Source organism: Stylophora pistillata, chromosome 7 (genome assembly GCF_964205215.1).
Source record: "Stylophora pistillata chromosome 7, jaStyPist1.2, whole genome shotgun sequence".
NCBI classification, from domain to species: Eukaryota; Metazoa; Cnidaria; class Anthozoa; order Scleractinia; family Pocilloporidae; genus Stylophora; species Stylophora pistillata.
Window position 1 is genome coordinate 30,451,637 of NC_142525.1, and position 24,080 is coordinate 30,475,716.

The 24,080-nt window shown below is 40.5% G+C and overlaps 4 protein-coding genes, 2 long non-coding RNA genes and 1 pseudogene across 7 annotated transcripts in view; 4 read left to right on the forward strand and 3 right to left on the reverse strand.

The window, feature by feature from the left end:
- Nucleotides 1-2,171: 2,171 nt before the first annotated feature.
- On the forward strand, nucleotides 2,172-13,409 carry LOC111331091 (lysosome-associated membrane glycoprotein 1). Its single transcript, XM_022936128.2, has 5 exons — nucleotides 2,172-2,330; nucleotides 5,048-5,493; nucleotides 9,464-9,686; nucleotides 11,271-11,465; nucleotides 12,289-13,409. Exons 1-5 carry the CDS (start codon nucleotides 2,285-2,287, stop codon nucleotides 12,459-12,461), a joined length of 1,083 nt encoding a protein of 360 aa, XP_022791863.2. The 5' UTR covers nucleotides 2,172-2,284; the 3' UTR covers nucleotides 12,462-13,409.
- On the reverse strand, nucleotides 5,753-6,646 carry LOC148727421 (uncharacterized; annotated as a pseudogene).
- A 2,159-nt stretch (nucleotides 13,410-15,568) lies between the features above and the next one.
- LOC148727422 (uncharacterized) lies at nucleotides 15,569-19,017 on the reverse strand. The gene is made up of 3 exons (XR_015989316.1): nucleotides 18,594-19,017; nucleotides 16,331-18,297; nucleotides 15,569-15,707 (listed from the first exon to the last, which is right to left on the reverse strand). It is a non-coding gene; the product is annotated as an uncharacterized LOC148727422 (long non-coding RNA).
- Nucleotides 17,363-18,455, forward strand: LOC148727423 (uncharacterized). Of its 2 annotated transcripts, XR_015989314.1 has the most exons (3): nucleotides 17,363-17,501; nucleotides 17,737-17,949; nucleotides 18,044-18,455. It is a non-coding gene; the product is annotated as an uncharacterized LOC148727423 (long non-coding RNA). The 2 variants fall into 2 exon arrangements; XR_015989313.1 differs by having other exon boundaries at nucleotides 17,737-18,455.
- A 166-nt stretch (nucleotides 19,018-19,183) lies between the features above and the next one.
- Nucleotides 19,184-21,442, forward strand: LOC148727424 (uncharacterized). The gene is made up of 2 exons (XM_088726860.1): nucleotides 19,184-19,579; nucleotides 19,939-21,442. The coding sequence occupies exons 1-2, from the start codon at nucleotides 19,458-19,460 to the stop codon at nucleotides 21,221-21,223; spliced, it is 1,407 nt and encodes a 468-aa protein (XP_088582986.1). The 5' UTR covers nucleotides 19,184-19,457; the 3' UTR covers nucleotides 21,224-21,442.
- On the reverse strand, nucleotides 21,246-23,499 carry LOC111330501 (uncharacterized). Its single transcript, XM_022935368.2, has 2 exons — nucleotides 23,276-23,499; nucleotides 21,246-23,136 (listed from the first exon to the last, which is right to left on the reverse strand). Exons 1-2 carry the CDS (start codon nucleotides 23,447-23,449, stop codon nucleotides 22,060-22,062), a joined length of 1,251 nt encoding a protein of 416 aa, XP_022791103.2. The 5' UTR covers nucleotides 23,450-23,499; the 3' UTR covers nucleotides 21,246-22,059.
- A 9-nt stretch (nucleotides 23,500-23,508) lies between these two features.
- Nucleotides 23,509-24,080, forward strand: part of LOC111330512 (lysosome-associated membrane glycoprotein 1) — a 15,735-nt gene continuing 15,163 nt past the window's right edge. Inside the window, exon 1 of the mRNA XM_022935380.2 lies at nucleotides 23,509-23,645. Coding sequence (XP_022791115.2) covers nucleotides 23,600-23,645 — 46 coding nt within the window. The 5' untranslated portion in view covers nucleotides 23,509-23,599. The remainder of the gene's footprint in view (nucleotides 23,646-24,080) is intronic.

A 24,080-nucleotide genomic window follows, 5' to 3' on the forward strand; every position in this document is an offset into this window, starting at 1 on the left:
CAATAAATCTTTCTGCAATCCTTTTATAATAGAGAATGTCAACACCCAGTAAAGATATTGCACCTCTCTTTTATTCTTCTTTCCATGTGGAAAAGAGCCAAAGTCACCTCAGTGTTTAAAGCAGAGGCCGAAAGATGTAGTTGAGAACTATCGACCTATATCACTGCTATCCATGCCAAGTAAATGTCAAGAGAGGATTGTACCTAATGCCATAGATCATATATAATGCCATATATTCCCATATGTGGCCCTTACCTGACAGTTGGGCAACATGGTTTCATAAGGGGTCGCTCATGCGCCACCCAGTTCGTTTTAACACACCATCAGTGGACAAAAGGGTCGAATGATGGATTGCAGGTGGATGTTGTGTTTTTAGAATTTTGAAGGCATTTGACAGAGTATCACGTGATCTACTCCTGCAGAAGCTGTGTAATTTTGGCATCTCTGGTACCTAACTTAAATGGTGTGAGAATCACTTGAGCAACAGAGAGCAAAGAGTTGTCATAGATGGACAGGGTTCTACCTGGTCTGTCATTCCATCTGGTGCACCACAGGGTTCCTTAATTACTAGGGCCATTATTTTTTGTGATAATTATTCATCAGCAATTTGCCTGAAGTGGTTATGCTGGGGAACACTATTGCATTGTATGCAGAGGATTGTAGAACATCTAGAGTGGTAACCTGTGCTGAGTTTTCAATTTGACCTTGATAACCTATGTATTTGGAGTCAGCAAAATCTGATAGACTTTAATGTAAAGAAATGCAAATTGCTGCATGTGTATCATGAAGAAAAGTATGCCTTTTCATTTTGACGTTAAGTTAAATGGGAGCTCTCTGGAAGAAACGTCCGAATTCTGCAAGTCTGGTTACTAGTAACAAGCTGTCCTGGAATGCCCACATTGATAAGTTGTGTAGAAATTCTTTGCCTTATTAAAAGAACATGTAGAGGTCTGAAAGATGTTAACACTCTAAGAACTTTGTACTGTGCCTCGGTAAGGTCCCAACTAGAGTATTGCACTATTGTCTGGTCACCTTTTACAACTAGAAACATTAACAAATTGGAAAGGATTCAGCGAAGAGCTTCCAAGTTTATCCTAAAAACTGATGAGGACTATCAAATTTGCAAAGAAAAATTAAACTTGTCATCGTTAGAGGACAGGCATTTCTTGTTTGATGTATTGTTCTTTTATAAAGACCTTACTGGGTATATTATTATAGACATTCTCTTCTATCGAATTTTATTCACATTTAGAAAGAGACCCCTTCAGGGGAAGGGATGATCTGACTTTGAAAAAACATTGGGCTAGGACTGATATTTTTAAATATTGCTATTTTAATAGGGTAGTTGACATGGAACGTGCAGCCACTGTCAACTCATAATGCTTCTAGTATCTCTAGCTTTAAAAAGGGAGTAAGGGATTAATTAACTACATGAAATATTTAATCCAATTTAGTTGTTTAGATTTTTTTTTTATTTCTTTTCTTCTTTTTATTAGGCGGTCCGCCTAGTATGGTGACTTAGTCTCTTTTGCTGACCATCCTTATGGCCTTTTTATTCCTTGTATATATTTCTTACTAATCTTCTCTTCAAACCATGTTATCGGTATCGCCACTGAAGTGTAGTAAAGAACATCAATGACTTTCTGTGCTTCCTACGTTGCGTCACTTCCAACGCGCGCTCGTGGAATAATTGTTAACTACCTATCAGAAGTAGATTAACTAATTCAGAAGCCAATTAAGAGTTCTTGAACACAACATTGAAAAAGAAAATTAAACTGAGTAACCCTTCACTTGGAAGTTGGTGTGACTTCTATCGGCTTTGAAATTTTACTTTCAACTGTATTATTTTTTCGCCCCATTTTTCGAGGCGTTCCTAAAATTTTATTCGGACACCGTCAAGCTTTGGGGAAAAAAGGCGAGTAAAAGCTCCATTCGACACTTAGGCATGAGTAACCTTGTCATTTGTCGTTATCCCCGGGACGAATCATTGGGAATCACGCGACGAACGTAACGAAGAAGTTTGCCCCGCACGTGGGTGATGAGGTACGGTAAGATCTAGAATATTCTAGTCAATGAGAGTTGAGAGTGCACAAAATAATCGTGATCTCTTCAGACCTCTTCATACCCCACCTGGCGATTGCATTGCATCATGGGAAGAGGTCTCCTGCTCGTCATGTGACTTTCACTTTGGTTCATCGTGCGGTCTCTTTGGAACGAGTGTTCTCTAGCAAGTAGCGGCGTGGTTCAACCTCCTAAGATCTGCAAAAAAAGAAACAAGTTTAAGATGTTGAGGCTTTTGGTAGTCTTCCTCTGTTTGATTGTTGCCTTTGGTGAGTAAAACTTGTCTAACTTGGAAGAATACATTTGGCATTCTTCGACAATAGTCGGTCGATTGTGAGGCCGCACATTAATGGCCTTGATTATTACTTTCGTCAGATACGCATACAAATGAAAGCGCCTTGAAAGTTTAATGTGGAAACATAGGTTTCATAAGTGAGAGAAATCTAACTTGTCTTTTTTCGTTCCTTGCGATGAAATCCTTAAATTCGAGGATTTTGCTGACCATGTTTCAGCGATAGACTTCTACTATCGATTACGTGATCTGGTCCTAATAGTGCAAGAGCTAACAGTCTTCAACTTGGCTTGAATTAGATTGGTGTTGGATTTTATACTATGAGGATACATGCCATTTAAGGTAGATTAGATTTTTTCGCGACATTTCTTTTCTCCCACTTTCTGTGTGTTGCATCATCAACCCAGCATTCTCAAAGAAGTTTCCGCTTTCAGTTGTCACTAGATTGCCTTGTGACAATCTGCCTCGAGTGTCAGGGACAGTTTCTCGTATCGAAACAATTTTTGGTTTTACTAAAGCAGATACATGACTTGCATTGTAGCCATGGAAGGCAAAATTTTGTAAGCAAGGAAATTGCAGTTATTTATATTACGTTTAGGGTTGTTCGAATATTGGATAACGCTATGTACAGGATGACGGCATTTCCGCACCAGCGAAAAAGTAAGGACTTTAAGCAGTCAGGACGGCAACGCCACGGAAGACGTCGATTAAAAAATGACTTTCTACTTTTAGTTAGAATTTCGAAAATGGCTGCATGTGTTTACCGTCTCATGGGGCGCCAGACCTCAAACTCAACATAACGCATAAAAGTAGCATTGAGTTCCAAATGTAAATTAAAATAATTTGCCGCCGCGGTTTCGCTTCGCAGACGACGCAAATTTTGGTGATTTCACGTTGTTGTTTTGCACAGGACGGCTAAGAAATGTACAAAGTTTTAAAACGCACGTGCTGGGCTATTCTGCCAATTAGATCTTTTGTTTTTCCTCGTTCTCGTTGCTGAGCCGTCGTGGTTTGCTTAAAGTCCCTAATGGCTATTTAGACAAATTTTCTGTCATCACCAACACATAAAAAGTGCCCATGGTTTGTTGCAACTTGACAAATTTTGGTTGAAGGGGACAAATTTTCAAACACATGGCCAACAAAATTTGTTCCAGGTAAAACCTGGGCAAAGTCAACAAAATAAACAAATCCATGATAAACTTGTTGATCATTTGTCATAAACGCTAACACCAGTGCGGTAATTGAAATGAGTTCAGTTTACCAAAAGATTGTAGTAATTGTCTTTGGTTGTGAAACTTGTGGATTTTACAAATTAAGATGAATCCTGGTAACTGGAGTTTAATCAGTCTTTCACTGGAGCTTGTTATTTGGAAAAGATGATTTTTAAAAATTTACTGTGCATTGTTTGCTTTCTTGTTTCTCTAAAATTTTGACTTTTCATAAGCATCTGTTACACGTAGGTGTCAATGGGTTAAATCTGCCACTCTTACTAGCAGGTTAGGTGCTGGAATGTCCTACCCTCTGACAACCAGAGGAAAAATTTGCATGGAGTCCAGGGGTTTCATTAATGTTTTCTGCAAGAGGGCAACTGGTTTTCAGAGGCGGGCAAAACTCTTTGAACTGAACTTCTTTATAAGATAAACTTTCCTCCAGACCGTCAAATCAGGTGGGAAAAACCATCCTCACAACTGGTCAGTTTGCCTGGTGCCTGGCCCTTAATGAAACCCCTGGGAGTCGGGGCAAGTTACACTGGTAGAGTGATTACCCAGTTGTTGCTTTACCAGTCTAAAAATGAAGTAATAGAAGTGGCACAAGATCAAAAAGTGCCCACTCGAAGTAAAGGGAAAGGAAAGACTTAAAATTGAATAAAGTACAATGGAATATAGTATTGGTGTTATTTTTGGCTGTTAACTCAATTTGACAGCTTCGAAACTTTTAGTGTGGATGCAATAGAGGAGACAAACATTTGTCCTTTGATTTTGTCAGGACAAATTTAGTTTTTTGTGCTAGTGTGGATAGGCCCTAAATCCTTATTCGGGGGATATTGCAGTCCATTTTGTATCACTTATCCACTGAATAGCAATGTATCTGTTGGATAGCATTATCTGCCCTCTGTACAATTGGGTCCTGGGGCCGGTTTCTCAAAAGTTCCGGTAACTTAACAGGCCCGTAAAGCTGTTCTATTTTCATTTAAGATGGGGATTTCAAAAGTTTTGAAAATGATATGGTAAAACTATCAACTAAAGAAGCAAAAGGACCTGCTTTCCTATCCTTTAAATTTTGATTTTAATTCGTGGCTTTGGGCCCGTTAAGTTACTGGGACTTTCGAGAAATGGACCCCTGGACTCCTGGCCACAGTTTTATGAAGGGTGGGTAGCGCTATTCATTGGAGGAATCTCTGTGCAGTGGATTGTGCATTACATTTTAACACTTCTCTGCTGAATAGTTAGTTATCTGCTGAATGGCATTATCCGGGCTCTTAATGTGAAGTATACTATCAAATATAGAGAAATACCTAAATATTTGTGATTTCTGTTTTCCAGCTTTTCTGTTTAAGAATGATCTTGTACATTTTATAATATTGGTGGTTTCAAAAGTGACTGTCTCTTGTATTTATAGTGTTTGCATATCAAGTATTTTCTGAAATTTTGCACTTCCCATCCTAGTCCTGATGAACTTTTTTTTTTGTTTTAGGGGAGCCACTAGCTCAGGGACTAACTGCAACAACAGGGTCAAAAAATTCAACCACAGCAGCACCAACAATTAAGACAACAACAGCATTGACAAATAAGACGACAACAGCATCAGCAAATAAGACAACAACAGCGTCAACAAATGTAACAACAACAGCATCAACAAATAAGACAACAACAGCATCAACAAATAAGACAACAACAGCATCAACAAATAAGACAACAACACCAACACCATCAACAAATAAGACAACAACACCAACACCATCAACAAATAAGACGACAACAGCACAAACGACAACCACTCCAAAAACTACAACTAGTCCTCCATATGGCACTTATTCTATAGAAGAAGATGGGAAATATTGCTTGCTGGCTCAGTTTGAGGCAGTATTCACCATCCATTACATGTCTGGACCTGAAGGAAACAAAAAAAAAGAGGCTGTGGTATGTTTAGAGTGACCAATTACTTTCCCTTGATTTTAATTTTGTGCAATTTTTACAACTTAACCAGCACATTGTTAGTCTTGTTGACCTATTCCTGCATTTCTCCTATTGAAGCTTAAGGCAAAGAAAAGTTGTTTTTGATGGTACACATTGCCACTCAAAAACCCATGATACTGTACTAACCTTGTGTTCAATTATTATTAGTATTATTTTAAACTCATCACCAATAGATAAGCTTGGGCATTGGTGCCTACAAAGTTGGTGGAGCCGGGCCCTGCCAGCAAGTGGAGGAGGTATCCATGGCAACCTTGCGAGTGGCCCCACCCAATCGAAGTCTCCCTGGTGCTTGAAAAGGGGAGGGGCCAGCGAACAGGGGTGAAGTGGAACCTCTGACTCCAATAACCCCAAGCACCAAGCTGCATCAGTTGCAACCACTAAACAACACACTTACCCCAAAAGGGGGATGCTGCTGACAGGAGGAGGAACAGCAAGAATTGCAGTCCCAGCCATAATGCACAGTGTCAAGCCAGCTGACTGGAGATATTTGCAAGAGCTTCAAATTGTGTGCGGATATAAAGCTGGTAGGCAAAGCTAGTCCAGCATCCAAGAGCCTGAATCTGGTGATCCGGAAGGCCATTGCGAGCTGCTACCGTGGCTGCCCCAATGCGGAAGCTGTGACTAGAAAAATGGCCCTCAATCCCCGCAGATGAGAGAATTTGCCCCAGCCAATCAGTCGAGTGTGCGTGACAGAAGTCAACCATCCGCAAGTAAAAACAAGGGGCCAGGGACATTACCTCGCAAGGAGAGGCATTATGCAAGCAGGGGCATTACCTCGCAAGCATGGCACACAGGGGTGCCCTTCCCTGACCAATATGGATGTGGCAACCCTGACGGAATGGATGGTTTTTGATGTCTTTATCCAAACATGGAGACAAGTGGGAAACTGGCGCAAATCCACTGCTATGTCTGCCACAGACAGGTGAGTGGCTGAAGAAAAGCTTGCTACACTGGAGACTGTAAATTCTGCTGCCCAGAGAAAGCCAAAATAACCCAGCAAACAGGCTGCCCAAAAGGCGCAATGATAAAAACAAGTGAAGTCCAAGGCCTGATGTAACTGGAAGGCGTCAAGCAGCGGAAGAACCCTGAGCACGCTTCACCCCTCTCAACACTTGTTTAAGCCATAGACAATTAAGCAAAGGATCAGAAAAACCTTGCTCGATGTGCGAGGACTGCACTGCAGATTAATATACCTTAATTGATGAATGCTGAATTGAAGCTGAAAGAAACGATACAAACAGACATAATATCCACTCGTCTGCAGGACATGGCGAGCCATTGGGGTGGAGCTTTCCCGCTTGGCGACAGAATTCAATGAACTGGTGCTGACCAGATGCATATGTGTTGCGAGTGGAAGGGGCCAAGCCCTGGGCCAAAAAGTGCAGGCACCATTGTTCTAGGAAGGCGGTGTAAGCTGTCCAGCAGGAGCTGAGGAATTGGACAAGCGGAAGAATGAGCCTCTGGTGCCAGTTGCTTGAACTCCTGCCAACGAAAACGAGAGAGCATCAGCAATTTTTTTCTCAACTCCAGGAACATGAGCAGCAGTGAAAGTAAAACCCCAACGCGCCATCAAGAGCAGAAGATCATGGAGAAGGTGCATTAAAGAGGGGACCTTCAACGTCCTGGACGTGAGAATTGTGATGACTGCCTCGTTATCTGAACGAAACAGGACATCCTTCCGGGCCCACCAAGATCCCCAAAGGTGAGCAGCAATCACGACTGGGAAGAGCTCTTGGTATGCGATCAATTGCCTTGCCTGCACCAATGACCACCATAAAACCACTGGCGCTGAAAATAGGCACCAAAGCCAAATGCGCCCGCTGCATCCAAACTAACCTCAAGTCAGTGGCAGCTTGCATGCCAGGGAACAGCCAGAACCTGATACCATGCCACGAAGACAGGAACTTCTGCCACCACTGAAGATCAAGACGAAAGTCCTGGTTGATCCAAATGGGATGGTCCTTGTTACGGAAGCAGCACAGTAAGTCGATAAGCCGACGGAGAAAGGCTCTCCCCAGCCAGACTACCTTAGCTGCATGGTGTAGGTGGCCAACGAGGGACTCCAACTTACACTTTCTGCACCAGCAACAAGGCATCCACGACTAAATAAGATCCTTTAGCACAAGCAGTTTGCCCTCTGGAAGGCAAGAGCCCTGTGTAGAAGAGACAACCAAACAACAAACTGCATGCTTCGTAACAACTGACAACTTTAATGCTGGTATGTGACCTAACTTAGAGCCTGTTACAAAATGAAGTAATGAGACTAAAATAGACCAATAAACCATAACAAACACAACAATACTAATCAGAAGAGGCAACAACCAAAGAAGGATCCCCTAATGCCTGGGTTTTGCAGTGGATGGGGGAACTGATGGTGAAGAAGCAGATCTGCACTTGCGCCCATATGAAGATGTTCTGTCAGAAAGGTGAGAGCATTCCAACGCATGATGGGATCCCGAACAAGTGCTGCAGCGATGAGCAAACCGGCACAATGCAAATTGAGCAAATGATTTGGGAGGAATCAGCTCCGGATGGTTCGGGTAGCTCACTCACCGACCCAGAACATACTGAGGCCCCAGCAGCATGAAAATTGTAGAGCTGGACATTGATCGTGGACCAGTCAACTAGTTTCATAGCCGTCACGTGCTGGCAAAAGGCCCTATTGTAAGCCAGCCACATGCGACCGCTGAACTGGCGATACGTACGCAGAATGAGGAGCGTGTACAACATCAGATCTTTCCAGTGGTGTGAAAAATGTGGGGTAAGAATCGGCGAGAAAATTGTAAATGCTTCTGACTATGTCACAATGTCCTCGATGCGTCGGCGTTTCTTTTTGCGCTTGGCAGAAACACTAGGCGCCTGTCTAGAAAAGCTTGTGACTCCAGCTTGGACCGCAGGATATTGACGGAGAGAAAATCTCCCAAATCCACATATTTACCAGTCACAATTTGGCTAACCGTTTTTGCCAGGATTGGAGAATAACCGTGGCCAACTACAAATGGCTGCTGGAGTAGTGGTCCCAAAGGCAGGTTGGCAATGAAGGAGCTGTCACTAAATGGTACCCAAGCAGAAGCACCTGCCATGATCGCAGTGCTTAGGATCAGTGAGCGAGGGGTTGCAAAGGTGGCAAGAAATGATGGTACAATAAAACTAAGCCTACCTTGAGTTGCTGAAGGTCCTGATATCGCGTGATGCTCTGGGAAGGTGCCTCCAGATGCTAAAAAGGTCGCCGTTTGCTGCGATAAGCATGGCGATGAAGCGGGAATGCTCCCAGGAACTGTTTGTACATGTTGCTCGGGGCTCGCTGTAGTTTCCCGGATGTTGCTTGAGGAAAGGCCATGGCTTCTTTCTGCCACTAAAGAGGCCTTAACAGCATCGACGATGACCGCGATGAAAGCGGGATCAGGAACACCAGCAGCAACAGTCGGAGCTGAAATTGAGGAAGGTCATGACGCTGAGCTCCCAGAAACGAGTGAAGGCAAATCGTGTAGGAGGGAATCTGATGGCGAAATCTCCCCGTCCAAGCTAGCGGCCAAACTATTGTTGGTTTGACTAAGCAGTCATCGCAAGCAGATCAGAAACAACAGGCAAGCAAAAAACCAGAGCACAAAATGGCACACCAAAAGCAAGCTATTGCCAAAAAACACTTGCAAAGAACAGCAAGTAAGAAACTGCGTATACAAGCCATGTGTGCCCCTGAAGTTTATCGGGCCACCCCTAATATAGCTGGGGAAACTGCTGCCAGCATTGCTTCGAGGTTAACTTTGCCTAAATTACATTTAGCCACATATCATTATCATTATTATCAGTACATGTACATAAGTTTTGTGTTCAAAGATTGGAAATGACCACAAGCAGTTTTTATGAAGCCTATTCAACCACTGTCTATTTTGTTGGGTTTTATTTTTTGCAGGGTACCGTTGTCCTTAACAGGTCTGCGCAAGTGAATGCTTCAGGTGACTGTGGGAGGCTGGTTCTAACATGGATCAAACCAGAACCATATTACATTTTGACAATTGAATTTGCCAAATCAAAAGCATTGCAAGCAAGTAATGAAAGTTCTTTCACTTGGCGGTTGAGTAGTGTGTCTTTCCTGGCCAACCTCACAGACAACCCACGCTTCAAAAATGCCACAGGTTGTAACAGTTATATTGATTATATAATAAAGGAAACTGCAATAAAAATAATAATGGAAATAATACTTAAAATAATAATGGCAGTACTGATGGTTATAATTATAATGATGCTATTAGTAATGATAATAACAGCATTTATGATGACAGTAATAGCCAAGTGTTGATAAAACCAAACAGATGCACCGTGAAAGGTTAAGTGACTGAAGTGGATCCCCTGGGTAAATGTATGTGCATTATTGACCAAGCATGAAGTGAACTGGCTGGATATTGGCTTTGCTCTTTTTTCATGTTTTTATGAACTTATACAAAGCCAAAGTCCTTAAAAATGTCATAAAAGAACCTGGCTAATTTCCAGCCATCTTAACTGAACAAGCTTGGTCATGAAAGGATTTGTTTTGTAGTTAAAGGCCTTGCTTTATCAGAAATCAAAAATGACTTTGTTTTGAGAGCTGGGTAAGATAGCCAAATGTGTCTGTAGTACAATAAACCCACAAGAGTCCTATGTTTCCTTTATTTTGATTGTCTTTTGAGGCTTCCTGGATCTCTATCACCATCAAAGTCCAAAAAGGACACACATGTAAAACCACTCTATGCAGTTCTGCCCAATGTTTATCTTGCACAGTGTCACAGTAGGCTAGATAGGCCCATCTTTCCCACTCGGGTAGCCAATCAAAACACAAAATTCACTTAATTTTGCCCATGGGTGCTACTAGCAATGTGATAATTCCAATTAGTATTAGATGCATGCTATTTGGCTAGTTATGAAGTGATTGGCAAGTACTATTCACCTCCAAGCAGCTAAAGAGGCAATCTTGCCTCTTTAGCTGCTTGACATGTCAAAAGTCTAATTTCTAATCATTTTTCTGTATATTCACAGAAGCAAACTCGTATTTTGGTTTCTGGGTGGTCTTATACTAAAAAAATCATTCACTTAGCTGCTAGTGAGAGTGGTGGATATTTACTTTCACGTCAGTGAATAATTGTTAGTCATCTTTAACGTTGTTATTGTTAATATTATCAATATTATTTTTGAAACTCAACAAACGTTTAACTCAGATTGAAGATTGCTATTAAGACTGCCAGAGTTAATTAATTTTGATAGGCCATGAAATCTAAAACTACATACTAAGAATCAGAATATAAAAGGTGAAAAATAGTATTATGTACTGATTTTAGTTGAAATAGAACCCTAAATCATCGATTCTTTATCCAAGCATATAGGTATCTTCAGATTCTCTCAAATACAGAGATATCTTTTTGGAAATTTAAAATACTCCTACTTGTTATATGATTACTGTATGATCTCATAAGAGAAGCAGTTAAAAAGTTTGAACACCGATCAGCAAGTATGATTAGAAAGAGCAAATGTGGGAAATACATTTAATAGTTTTCCTCGTTGTAAGATTTTCTTTAATGTGACCTTACATTTTATGGTCGAAGTGACCAGTAGAAGTTAAGCAGGTCACTGGTGTTTGTGAAGTCTCTGTGTGTAATTGAATATTTAAGGTTGCTTTCAGGGATGAGAAAGTTATTTTCATTTTATACAATGTTATGACTCTAATGGCTCATTTTCCGTTACTGCAGTGAAGATGGTTAATGCCTCACACACAGTTCCTGCTAATACTTCTATTAATGGTGGAAATGGTAGCTACTATTACTGCAAAGCAGAGAAACAGTTCCAGCTTCAGACAGATGAGAAAAACTACACAGTTGAAGCAGATTTCACTGATTGGAAGGTTGAACCATTTGTCAAGAAAAGCAGTAAGGACTTTGGATCAGGTTTGTTTTGTAGTTTTTTAAACCTTCTATCCAATGACCCACCAATAAATTCAGAAATGAAAATATCAATGATGTATTGTGCCCAGTTCAAGTTCAAATGTTAAATTACAAAAAATGTGTTGTGTTGGGGTTTCCATGGAGCAGGGTTTCAATGCAGGTTGGGGACATTTTGCTATTTTGTTTGGTAAAGAAACTGTCTTCCTGACCTAGAAGAGAAAATGTTCCAAAAAACTGACTAGGGTAGAAGTCATTAATACCCAGTAACTCACAGTATTAAGTATAAATATGGTGTTATTTAGTGGATGGTTTGAATCCAAGAGTAGAAGTGTGATTGTCAGGTTAAGGATTGGCTGCTAGTCCTGAATACTAATTTTGTGACAGTGACTGATGTCTGAACAATTTTCAAGAGCAGAAGTCATCAATATAGGCAAGATAAATTGTATAAAATTATGGGTGCATCATTTGTGTGCAAATCTGCCATCTTACATTCATTTTATAGGCATGTAGGTGCTGCTGTTCCTGTGGTCTCTACTGTATTGTTGACCTCTTCAGTCAAGGTTGACAACTGTCAGTCAACATTGCTACCAACAGTCTTTTTCATGTCTACCCTCAAAAAACTGAACCTCGCTTAAAGTTTTTAAATTTACTATTTGGCCTGAAATAAGAAAATGGTCACCAGAAATAAAATTTATGCCTACAGAGAGAGAGAGAGAGAGAGAGAGAGAGAGAGAGAGAGAGAGAGAGAGAGAGAGAGAGAGAGAGAGAGAGAGAGAGAGATATTAAATAGATTGAAGGAATGTAAAACCCACTTTCTCTTCTTTAGGCACAGAGTGCTACCAGGACAAACCCACACCCACATCAGCTCCTAAACCAAAAGGTTCCAATGACATTGTTCCAATAGCAGTGGGCTGTGCCTTGGCTGGTCTGGTTCTCATTGTACTGATTGCTTATGTAATTGGCCGCCGCAAGAGTCACCGTGGATATGAGAAGGTCTAGTGGAAGGTCTAAGAGGGACAATTTTACAACAGACAATGATCACACTGTTAAAAGATACCTGTCCAAAGCTGTGTGTTGGTGTGGTCATTTTTTTGTGCTTCTTTCTAGACACTATGTCTTATCCTTTGTGTGGGCCTGATTTACGAATTTTCTTGCTGCTAAGCTTTCTGGTACAAAATCATCTTTGAAAAAATGGCAATTCTTTCCTTTTAGTACAATTTTCCTATTTTGGCAACATCACACTTTTGTTAACTTTTTCCCCTTTTTGCCTTTTGCAACAGACACTTGTATGAACAGGTACTAGAGTTAAAGCTATAACCAGTCAGTGCTGGGAATCAAAGTAGTACACAATATAAAATGAATTAAATGAAAGATTACTAGTTCATTGGTTAAGTTATCTTATGATTATGACAAGCTAAATCCAGTTTGTTGTGGTGCTGTCCTTTTTAGTTAAAAATTTTATGTCCTATTCATACACAACTGGGAAGTAAATGTGGCCACTCGTGTAGATTGGAGTATCACATAGAAAAGAACAGCAGCCCATATTTGGTACTTCAGATTTAAGTTAGTGATAAGAAATTCACTGCATCTGATTTTTGTTGTTAGACAGAAAAGTGCATACCCTGAAGTAATTTTAAGTCACTTTTTGATAATCATAGACATAGTTTTGAATGTGTGTTATTAGCCTGTGTATCCAGCAGTGGAAGGGTGATTGGGAGGAGAAGGGAAGTAAAGAAAGGGGGATCAAGAAGAGGAAATGGAAAAGTTCCTTTTGCATATTCCTTTCAGGCTAATAGCCAAAAATTGTGGTCAGTTAGTAAACAATGTGACCCCATTTCCCTTACTTTCTTTTCTTGTGCGAGCAAACTTTGTGTTAGTTAGTGCACATCCTGTTTTTGATACATTTAGGTTTAGTAGATGTTCTGAATAAAAAGGTATATAATTACATATCTATTTGCATTTTCTTAAGGATTTGAAATCACAAACATGCACAACAGCTGTTTACTAAGAAGTTGGCATTTCAGCAGAATAATTTTTTTTTCACCACTGCATCTTTGAAAATTACCCGTTTCATTTCCTCAGAGGTTGAATAGGTTGCCCTGATGAATAACCCACTCCAACTGCTTTGAACCAAGCAATAGTTTCACAAAGGCACACTGCCCAATGGGTAGCTCCTCTGAGTTGTATGCTTCTGCAACTCTTGCTTGACTTGAAGGAGAGGGAAAAGACTTCTAAATAGGCTACCAAGTGATGACAGTGACCGTCCACCTACCTGTTTTGTGTTTTCTTTCCCTGTGTTTTTGTCGCACTTCAAAACTTGGATGTAGAGATGCAAGGTCTTTTTATGCAGAAATTTCATGTGCAATCTCTTGAAAACAGTGATTACAACTTGAGACATGTTTGACTCAGTGAAGAATGACAGGGCATTTTTGATTTCATCAACCAGGTGGATAATACAAAATAGCTACCTCGAAGAGTTTTAAAGCTGATGTTTTCAGAGTTAGCTCTTTCTCAGAGCATAAGACAAAAGGCCAACGCATGAAACATCAGCTTTGAAACTCTTAATCTTTTACACCCTAGCATCGGTATGTTTGTTCTCCATACTGTTCTCTATGCATTTCCTTGGGTGTGGACAAGGAGAATTTGTGTAATCATCAGGAACTTGTTTGGTTGGTGATCATTTCCTTTACTCTCGTGGCTTTAATGTGTGATTTAGGGGTGATAAAAGGAGAAGTTAGATGCCAGTCACTCCTAGGATTAAAAGGGTTGACAGTGGCTAATTAACAATTATTCCACGAGCGTGCGTTGGATATGAGATGATAGATAGCCAACGAGGCGCATAGCGCCGAGTTGGCTATAATCATCTCGTATCCAACAAGCACGAGTGGAATAATTGTTTTATTAAAAACACCCCCAATATATTAGACAAATCTTAGGAAATCTTAAATATTTTTAGCGCCCTTTTAATTTTAGCCCGACGCGTACGCTTACTATATTTGTAGATTATGGTATGTTGGCTCATATACCCTAATGGGTAAGCCAATAAAAAGCCTTGAATTGCATTATCCAATGATACAGTTTTGAATAATTTACATTATCAGACTTAGGAATGGGTTTTTAAATTTATAATCTGGTTGCCCAGTAGTTCCGACCAAATTAAGCGCTAGTGGTAAGTTTTGTTTGAAGGGAATTGTACATCCACGAAAAGAAACTTCTTACCCACTAAATTATCTCCACATGGGTAGAAAAGAAGCCGATGTTTTCCCCACCCGCTGAATTGCCGGTTTGGTTAAGGATGCACACAAACCTCGCTAACGAGGCGTGAGGCGTGAGGCGTCCAGTGGTCAGTTCGCTGGACTCTGGGTTAAACGGCCCGGGTTCAAGTCCTGGCTGGGGCTTCACGTTGAGTCCTTAAGCAAGACACTTCACTCACATTGTTTCGTCTTCTCGGATAGGACGTAAAGCCGGAGGTCCCGTCTCTTACAGGGTAAGGGGTAAAAGACGTTAATTTCCCACGCACGAGATTACTGTGTGCTGGATGTCCTCCCCTGGGGCACGGCTGTTTCAAAACGCCCGCCGGTGGAAATTTAGTTCGCGCATGTCAGATTTACATTTTCAATTTGAAACCGCTGAAAATGTACGCTGAACGGCTCATCAAGAAAGAACCCACTGATAACTAAGTCACAAAAAGTATATGCGCAGAGTCCAAGGAAATAGCTAACTTATGCGCAGGCTTGTTTTTTGCTTCTCTGGTTAATGTTCACCTAGGAAATATTGCGTGTGCGGGATAGTTAACTATGCGACGGCTGAAAGGCACCTTGTTTTGACGCGAAATGATTTATGACCTCTTAGAGGTCTTCTTATTTTCAGGCAAGATTCTGATTGATTCGAATTTTTCTGTCAATAAAGAAACAACTCTGGCTTTATATCTCTCCTTTGCAGCAAGTTTCTGTACAAAGACGTTTTAATCCGAATTGTTTTGAGCAGTGTAATCCGCGATTACTTTTCACCACCGAAATAGTAAATATGGCGCCCATTTCCTCTTTGACCTCGAACAAATTCCCCTAAACTACGCCAATTTATCTTTTTGATACAATCATGCTCACCCATGGGCCAAGTAAAGAATACAAGATGTATGACAAACTGCTAAAATATCCACGGCCATCTATTACGTGCAGGAAAGTCGCACTACATGCGTGTGATCTCCTCCCCAAAAACTGTACGTCATCGATCTGTCACGGGAAGCTACGGAAATAGTGAAAGCACGGACAAGACGTTTCTTTTGGTGGAAATTTCGATCACGATCAGGGACAATAAACCTTTCAATTATATTTTTTTCTTTGATCTGGTGGATAAATCGTTCTTCTTGGAATGATTCACATGGTTTACTGCGAGTATTCCCTTCCTCTTCAAATGGAACGCGCTACTAGCAATAACACAAAATTGCAAATATTCCCGCTCCCCTGAAGAACCGATGGAGAGAGAGATAGACACCCCTTCCTGAAACAAGGTAAAAACCCAAAGGGTGTACCCTTCTGAAGCAAGAAGGTCGCAAAAAGGAATTTCAAAACATTTCTTTAGTCAATATTTAGTATTGCGTTGCTCACATCCAAGTTTAATTTAGGACTCGGTTCGGATATACATTTAGATGGCTACGTTTGGTCTCTCTGAACATCGAAAATTATTACAAAAAATTTGCCGAATTTGTGGACAGCGATTGTAGAAGACAAAAAATACGAGAACAGTTTTCTCTGCGCTGATAAGATAGAGATAATTTTTACAGCCTTTGGTGTTTGTAAAGATGACCTTGACATGTGCCCTCCCAAGTTCTGCCACAAGTGCTTCAAGTTGCTCTAAGAGGCACATACCTTGCAATCAATGTGTGGCCTCAACACAAACGAACTTGAAACTATAAGATCTGTAGTTCCTTCAAAGATCATCAGAAACCTGGTAGGAAGAAGAAGAAGAGTAAACCTGGAGTAAAACTCAGAGGACTCTGCTGGACCCAAGGAACAAGTAGAAATGGTGGAAGGGATGTCTAGTACTTTAAGCTTTCAACCACCCAGCCACATTCTCATTTCCTGAGGAGGTAAAGAATCTACCAAGTTATTGAAGATCAGAACCTCTTTAACCAAAACAGTTTTGTTACAATGAAATATATGAAGTTCATATATTTCATAATAATATTTCATATAGTTCATATACCAAAACAGTTTGTTGAAAACATCAAGCATGAGTAGATGTGCCCAATTTGCAAAGAGGTATGGGATCAATCAGTCCAGACATTGGCATTGTCTGCTATGTTCCATGCAAAAGATAGTGGGCCAATTTAAAGACAGCCTTAATGAAATATAAAGAACAAGTAAACACCTTGAAAGAAACAACCTGGGGGTGAGTAACAAAAAATGTATTACACTTTTAATTAGTCTAGATGATGAGACTAGAAATAGCATAATTTTGACTAAATTGTTCTTACATTTTCCCTATTTCTAAGGTGAATAGAAAGTGGTTTTCCTGATTGGTGTCTGAATCCCTATGTAAGATATTTGGAACAGCTGGTGCCTCAGGTCTGATCTAGACAATAATTCATGCATACTAATAACTATATGATTGAGCAATCAACTAAAAGAACTTAAATGTAGCCTGTATTGTACATTACTATTTCTGTGAAACAGGTTTTCACCATTAGAATTGTATTTGCAGGCAAGTATTTATGTCATTGGTGCAAGATAAATCCCAAAATGATGCAAGTCTCTTGCCATAAACATGGACATACTGAACTCCCAACCCTTGAAAACATTCAAGAGGATTATGAAAAGTTTGTAGCAGATGGCTCTGTTACAAGTCAACAAAAGTTTTATCACAAAGTGATTCATGAGAAACTGCCGGACATTGAATTGGACAAAGTAGGATAAAAGAATTTATTTACAGGAGTTGCTGAATTTACAAAGTCTGCATTCTAGTGTAAATATCATGCCAGCCTACTTTACACTACTACAGGAGGAGATAGACACACTCCTTAGAAATGCAAAGGAAGAGGTAATTTTTTCTCAATTTGTGTTTTCCAGTATCACTGCTGTACAATCCTCCAATTCCATCACACATGATTCAAACCTATCTTAATTTTTTAGTGAAGGAAGCTATGATTCTGTGTTATAGTTTATTGATTTATAATATTACACTAGCACAAATCAATTTAACAACCCATCAAATTATAGCTACTGAACAGTATGTAAAGTAGTTCATATTTCAATAGTACATCTCAACATTATAGGAAAAGCTTGCAGATGAACAAATGGAATTGGCTGCCTTTGAGAAAGCCAATGGACCACTACCAATTCATTTGGATGAGATTCTTAAGAAAATGAATGTGGAGAGACAAGCTTAACATGGAAAATCATTCATTTGTAACCATGTACACACTTGCTGCAAGGTAACATAACTTCTACCCTTAAATAGCTCATTGATGACAAGACTGATAAGCCAGGTAAGTGAAAGAATAACTGCCTTTCATGGAAAACATGAATACAATAATAGGATCATGTCTCACTATTCCCCCTTTTCTTGTGTTCTTGTTGTAGAGGAAGACATCACAAATTTCTTCAGTTCATTAGGGAAAAATTCCCAGACATGATGATCACGCCAAAGCTATATATGCTACGAGAACATGTGTGCCCTTTCCTTCGGCAGTCACATGGGTCTTGGATTCTATTGTGAACAAGGGATTGAAGGAATACACTCCGAATTCAAAACCCAGTCTCAGCATTTTGACGATGTGAAGAAAAAGGACACGAGATTACGTCAAATCCAGAATTAGCAGGGAAAGCTCCCAAACCTAAAGAGAGAAATTTAAAACGAAGAGCGAATGAGTAAAACGCTTCCCTTTACAGTGGCAATGTATTGGTTCGCTGACTAAGAACGTTTACTATATATGTAGATCTAGCGTAATTTATTTGCTAAGTTCTCTATTGGACGAATAAAAGTGTGACCGCACTCTTTGGAACCAAAATTAGACTTTCTGCTCGAAATTCAGTACCTCCGAAATTCAAAATGGAGTCGTATAACGGCCGATCTTGACATATTAAAAGCGCCTTGAATGGACTTTAAAACAATTCGGATTAAAACACTTACCTCCGTCAGTTGTTTAGTAAGGTTTCACGTCTTCTCTTGTGACTCTCGCTTTGCTGGAAAAAATTCGAGCCTTTCCCAAATCAAAACCAAAGTTTTCAGTCGATTTCATAGGGTGTGCTTGTTGGGCTCCACTATAGCAACGCGTTTTCGTCGAACACAGGCAAAATTTAACCGATTTTACCCAAATTTTCGACAGCAAGTGCCTCGTCCATGTGCATGCATCCGCCATGCTAAATTTCACTCGCATACATTACAAATACAGCAAGATTTCATTGGCTAAACTAGACCTTAGCCCGAGTGGTTGCCATGGACGCCAGATTTATGCAAATGAATAATTTGGTATTAACCAGAGAAGTAATAATTAACTCGATGTTTCTTGCAGAACGCATGCGCGAACTAAATTTCCACCGCGAAACAGCCGTGTGGGGTGGGTTGGGTGGGAAAACAGCAGGTCCACATCAGCTTATACAGTTGCCAATAAATTCAACCTGCTTGAACAAATAAACATGATGATGATGATGATGATGATGATGATGATGAACGTGGTAAGGGACGTGACACGTGATGTAAACGTCATACTCTTGGACTGCTTTTAAATAGAGTCCTAAAGTGCTTACGTCACGTTTCCATAGCACCGGAATTCTGTGGTCTAAACAAACCAATATGGCGTCCCTAGCGTGACACATTGTCGTTGACCTCGAACACTTCAAGAGCTATAATAGCGCATTTTATCCTCCAATAATAGAAATAAGATAAAGAGAATCAAGATAACCTTTGGCCTTACTATTGAAGAGTATAATAAGCGGACAAAAGCACCTGGTGAGCAATAATTCGAGTCAAAACGCCACGGAGACGAAGTTTGCGATGGGCCAGTGTTTTCATCCAGATTGCAATCACACATCTGAAAGCCACTGCTGCCGATTCTTTTCGTTTCCAGACCAGAAAAAACATAAAACACTCTATGATAAGTGGATATCATTTGTAAGGTGAGTATTTTTCGAAAAATATATATTTCGATGCTGTACCATCGATTAGAAATAGCTGTTTTTTTTTTTTATCTCAAACTGATTCACGATTAGCTGTTTCTCTTTCTTGTCTTATTTATTTTCTCGCGGCTTTGCCTTTCCTTGTCTTCAGTCTTGATCTAAGATTATTTAGTTACTAAAAAACTATATGATAGTTGTGAGTATCAAAGCTTTTACACTAACTAGTATTAAGTAACAAGCTCAGAGAAATACTCGCTTCGCATTCACGTCTTAGACTACAAGGTTAAGCATGTGACCAACTAAACTTTGGGTTTTTTAAGCGCAAGTATAGTAACTGCTTCTGTCTTTTTCTGTTATAGGAGAGGAGATAGAAAGCCCAGCAAACATTCGCGACTTTGCAGTTGTCACTTTAAAGATGGGCGAAAAGAAAATATGCCAACCATCAGTGACAGAAACAGGCACAAGCTGTTTGATAGTTTGGACTTGCTGCCAGGTACAGGACCAACACCTCCCAGTACACCTACCCCCAAGAAAAAACGGAAAGTGTCTGCCGAGCCCACGAAATTACCAACTGTAGCATCTGTGCTTGAAGAGATTAAAGAGAACTCTGAACCATGTTCCACTGAATGCTCACAAGAGGAAAAGACAAGTTCCAAAGAAGCTCTGCTGTCAATAGAGCTTGATATGACTTCAACAGAACTTGCTAAACACAAGGAAGTGTCAAGTTACTATAGTGCACACTACTCTGCTAAGAGCTTGAGCCCTGAGGTGATACGGATGGAGACAGGTCTACCCACTAAGGATGTTTTTGATATTGTTGTGGGATATGTTTCAAGATTCAAGGGTGAAATAAACTATTATGCTGGATGGAAGGTTGAGGTGATCACACTTGAGGACCAGATATTTATCACTCTGATGAAACTGAAACAAAATTATACCAATCTACATTTAGCCCAGTTGTTTTCATGCAGTGTTGCAACTGTTGCTAACATAGTACTAACTTTTGTCCATGTTCTGCATTCTCTCCTGTTCAAAGACATCATGACAACTGTGCCATCTAGAGAAAAGAACAAGATGTGTTTGCCATCTTCTTTCACTGAGTACAGCAGTTGCCGCATTGTGATTGATTGTACAGACATTGAAATTGCTGCACTTAAGCTCATGTCCCAGCAGAATGCTACATATTCCAGCTACAGGGGAATGAACTCTTTCAAAGTCATTATAGGGGTTGCCCCAAATGGAGTTATAATCTATGTTAGTGATCTTTTTCCTGGCTCAGTCAGTGACAAGGTCATGGTTAAAGAGTCTGGGTTTTGTAAACATTTGAGTGCTGGTGATCTTGTTCTGGCAGACAAAGGTTTTCTCATCAGCGATGTAGTTCCAAGAGGTGTTTCAGTGAACATACCACCATTTCTCAACAATGGAAAGTTTACAGAGAGTGAGGCAAGGGCGACAAAATCAATAGCTCGATGTTGCATCCACGTAGAGCGTGCAAATGCAAGACTTAAGAGTTTTCGCATTCTTGGCTTCATCCCAGCATTTTTGAGGTGCCATGCTGACAAGCTATGCCAACTGTGCTCAGCTCTTGTTAATTTGCAGTATCCATTGATCAAGGATGGCTGCGAAGACTTTGAATTTGACTGAATAGAACTTTTTTTCAACTAAATTATAGTACAATGAGTTTTTAATATTATTTTTGTATTACTAGAAGCCCTACTGTAACAGATCAAATGGTATTGACATAGCTTTGGTCAAAAATATGATGTGGTCAGTTTTACATTTTTCTGATATTCATCTCCTTTATGTTCATTAATACAAACTACTATGTGTTCTGTGAAAATAGATTATAATGAAAACCAGTGACATTCTTAAATTGTCATTTCAACTAAATCCAGGTCAGGGGCATGTGACCAGTATGGAATTCTTTCGTCCAGTAGTTCCAAGTGTGAAAGTCGTGCTGGCTTAAAGGTTTTACTTTTGTGTCTGTGAAGCTGGGAGCCTGAGTCCAGGTGTATAAAACTAAAGCCACACTTCAATTAGCTTAAGGGATGGTGAGAGGTAGTCAGAAAAAATAACGTGTGCTGCATGGATTTTGTTTTGGCTCTCTCCCCTTCCCTTTGCATTGCTATGCAAGCCTACTTAAGTGTGGCATAAGTTTTATGTACCTGGGCCCTGTTGAGTAACCAGGATAAGTGTTACCAGCTACCAGTAGCCATTGGTTGCAAAAAAAAAATTGTTTAAGCTTGCTTTCAGGAAGAATGTAATTTATTATTAAGTTACTATGCTAGATGGAAAAATGTGGGTTCTTTATCTTGTGTCTCTATCTGAGTGTAGAATATGTAATGTTATATTAAGAAATTAATGTATGAAATTTAAAAAAATACCTTTTAACATTAGCTACTGCCTATTTACATTAGCTCCCACTCCCCCCCCCCCCCCCCCCCCCACTCTGATTATGTCCAGCATCTGTGCACCACTTTTCAAAGTTCTCCCTCGGTAATCTTTGGGAATAGTTGATGAAAGTAAAAATCACTCAAGATAGTAATATTGTGCTCCCAAGATTCATCTCGTTCAATCTTGATAACTACACTATCCTTTGTGGTCCATACAACAAAGTAGCAGAATTTGCGCTTTGTCAGGAACATCTGGCCTTGACACTGATGCCAGTAAACATGTGTGGTAGACAGCGTATAATTCCCTTCCTTCTCCTCCAAGTAAAAGTCTTTGTGCCCACAAGCTTCCTTGATTGTCGCATTTCGATGTGTGTAGGGGCACTTACACTCAATCACCGAGTCGTCTCCCACAAGTCCATCAGGGGAAGCACCCAGAACTCCCGACTCGTGTAGCCAAAGGCCGGTCTGTACAGGTGTAAAGTTTGTGATGTTGGTGAAGGATTTCAGGGCCTCAGTCTCATTGTCCTGTCCCCATGCAATTGCTTTAACTCCACTCAAGTTGTATTCCCCAAGTAGTCGCTTGATAAGAGACGGTGTAACTCTTTTTGCCTGGAGGACGGAGCCAAAATTACTGGCAGTCAGGCGGCCTCTACGAGCTTGGTGCCATGCAGGGCTGTTTCGCTGGCCAGCCGTGAGGGTGCTCACAACATTTATGGTTCTCTCCTCTACTTTGGCATTCTCAATCAAGTACTCTAATTGTTTTTCCTTCGTAGATGCCATAAGGAAACCTTCTGAGTAAATGATATCCTCAATCGTCTTGATCGGGAGAGGGGTAGCAGGTTGTGGTTCGGGACTCAAGATCCAGCAGGTCCCTGTAAATTTGCCATAGCGCTTTAGTTCGCTGTACAGCCACATCCGATCTTCTCGGCTAGGATCGCGCGCCAAAGGGCTGTAATCCTTCTTCTTCGGTGGCGCTGGAAACATCTGGCTTGCAGACTGTACGCTTTCTGCCTTTCGCTTTCGTTTCCATTGGCATTCCAGGTCCGTCCTGCTAAGGTTATGGATGCCATAAATAAATATGGCTGCCGCGTGACTGGACTTGAACTCGCCGCGAGGACACTCGCATTCTGTGTTTTTTATTTCAAGGTTTTCATCGAGATAAATCTGATAAAAAGATAATTCGAAACAGACACGTAAGTTGCAATATATATTCCGCAATATAAACATTAAATTGGAGGTGAAATCGGGGTTGGGAGTTCTTCGAATTGAACGTACGTGTTGTGATCCCAAATTGGCAACTTACTGTGACTTTGTAGTCCTTATTTTTCATGCTTGCTTGGACTTCACCTTTGATGACTCCCCTGGAATAAATAAAGCTTTGGACATGGTCGGATTTGAAGTGGTTTTCTCCGCGATCAAGCGATTTCCGCTCTCCAGAAAAGAAAGAAACGAGTGAGCATATCGATAAAGACGCCATGTTTGAAGTATGAGTTTAAACTGTTTAGACCAGAAAAAAATGCTGTCATGGCAACGTGACGTCACACTTTAGGACTCTATTCGGCTTTCAAGACTTGAAACATTCACCGTGGCTTACCAGCTGGTACGGTGCCCATCGATCTCGGCCATCATGGCTTTCCTTTACCGTCTATTTGGTGCTTGTGTCCTCTATTCAGGTAAGATTATCCCTATCGATACATATTCATTTTTCATGGTGTTTGAATCAATGCTGGATATTAAGAGCTCCGCGGAGATGAGGTTTCGCAACCGACGCGGAACAGTGAAAGTCTTTATACTGATATTTCAACTGAAACCCCATCTTGCAGTCGCAAAAACGTGTTTGAACTTAACTTGTTTGCACTTTTTCAAAGAATATCCGGTTGATCGACATTAATTTTAGCTACCGTGGCTTTACTTCCTCGGATTGCCTTTGAGTTTGAAATCGAAAGCAGACTTTGATCTGTGCACCCCCTGTGCACACCTCGTTGTTGATTCAAAGAACAAAGTACCATAATGACTGTAATTAGCGATAAAGATTCAGTGTACTGCAGTAAGAAGTGGTATCTCTACTCGAATCTCACTCTTATTTCATTTCGTAGCTGTGTAAAGTA

Bases quoted from the DNA above. Each gene is read 5' to 3' on its own strand.
- LOC111331091 (XM_022936128.2), top strand. From the start codon at position 2,285: ATGTTGAGGCTTTTGGTAGTCTTCCTCTGTTTGATTGTTGCCTTTG. The intron at 9,687-11,270 runs GTTGTAACAGTT...CCGTTACTGCAG, and splicing joins ACGCTTCAAAAATGCCACAG to TGAAGATGGTTAATGCCTCA. The intron at 11,466-12,288 runs GTTTGTTTTGTA...TCTCTTCTTTAG, and splicing joins CAGTAAGGACTTTGGATCAG to GCACAGAGTGCTACCAGGAC.
- LOC148727424 (XM_088726860.1), top strand. From the start codon at position 19,458: ATGGGCCAGTGTTTTCATCCAGATTGCAATCACACATCTGAAAGCCAC. The intron at 19,580-19,938 runs GTGAGTATTTTT...TTTCTGTTATAG, and splicing joins AAGTGGATATCATTTGTAAG to GAGAGGAGATAGAAAGCCCA.
- LOC111330501 (XM_022935368.2), bottom strand. From the start codon at position 23,449: ATGGCGTCTTTATCGATATGCTCACTCGTTTCTTTCTTTTCTGGAGAG. The intron at 23,137-23,275 runs GTAAGTTGCCAA...TCTTTTTATCAG, and splicing joins ATAAGGACTACAAAGTCACA to ATTTATCTCGATGAAAACCT.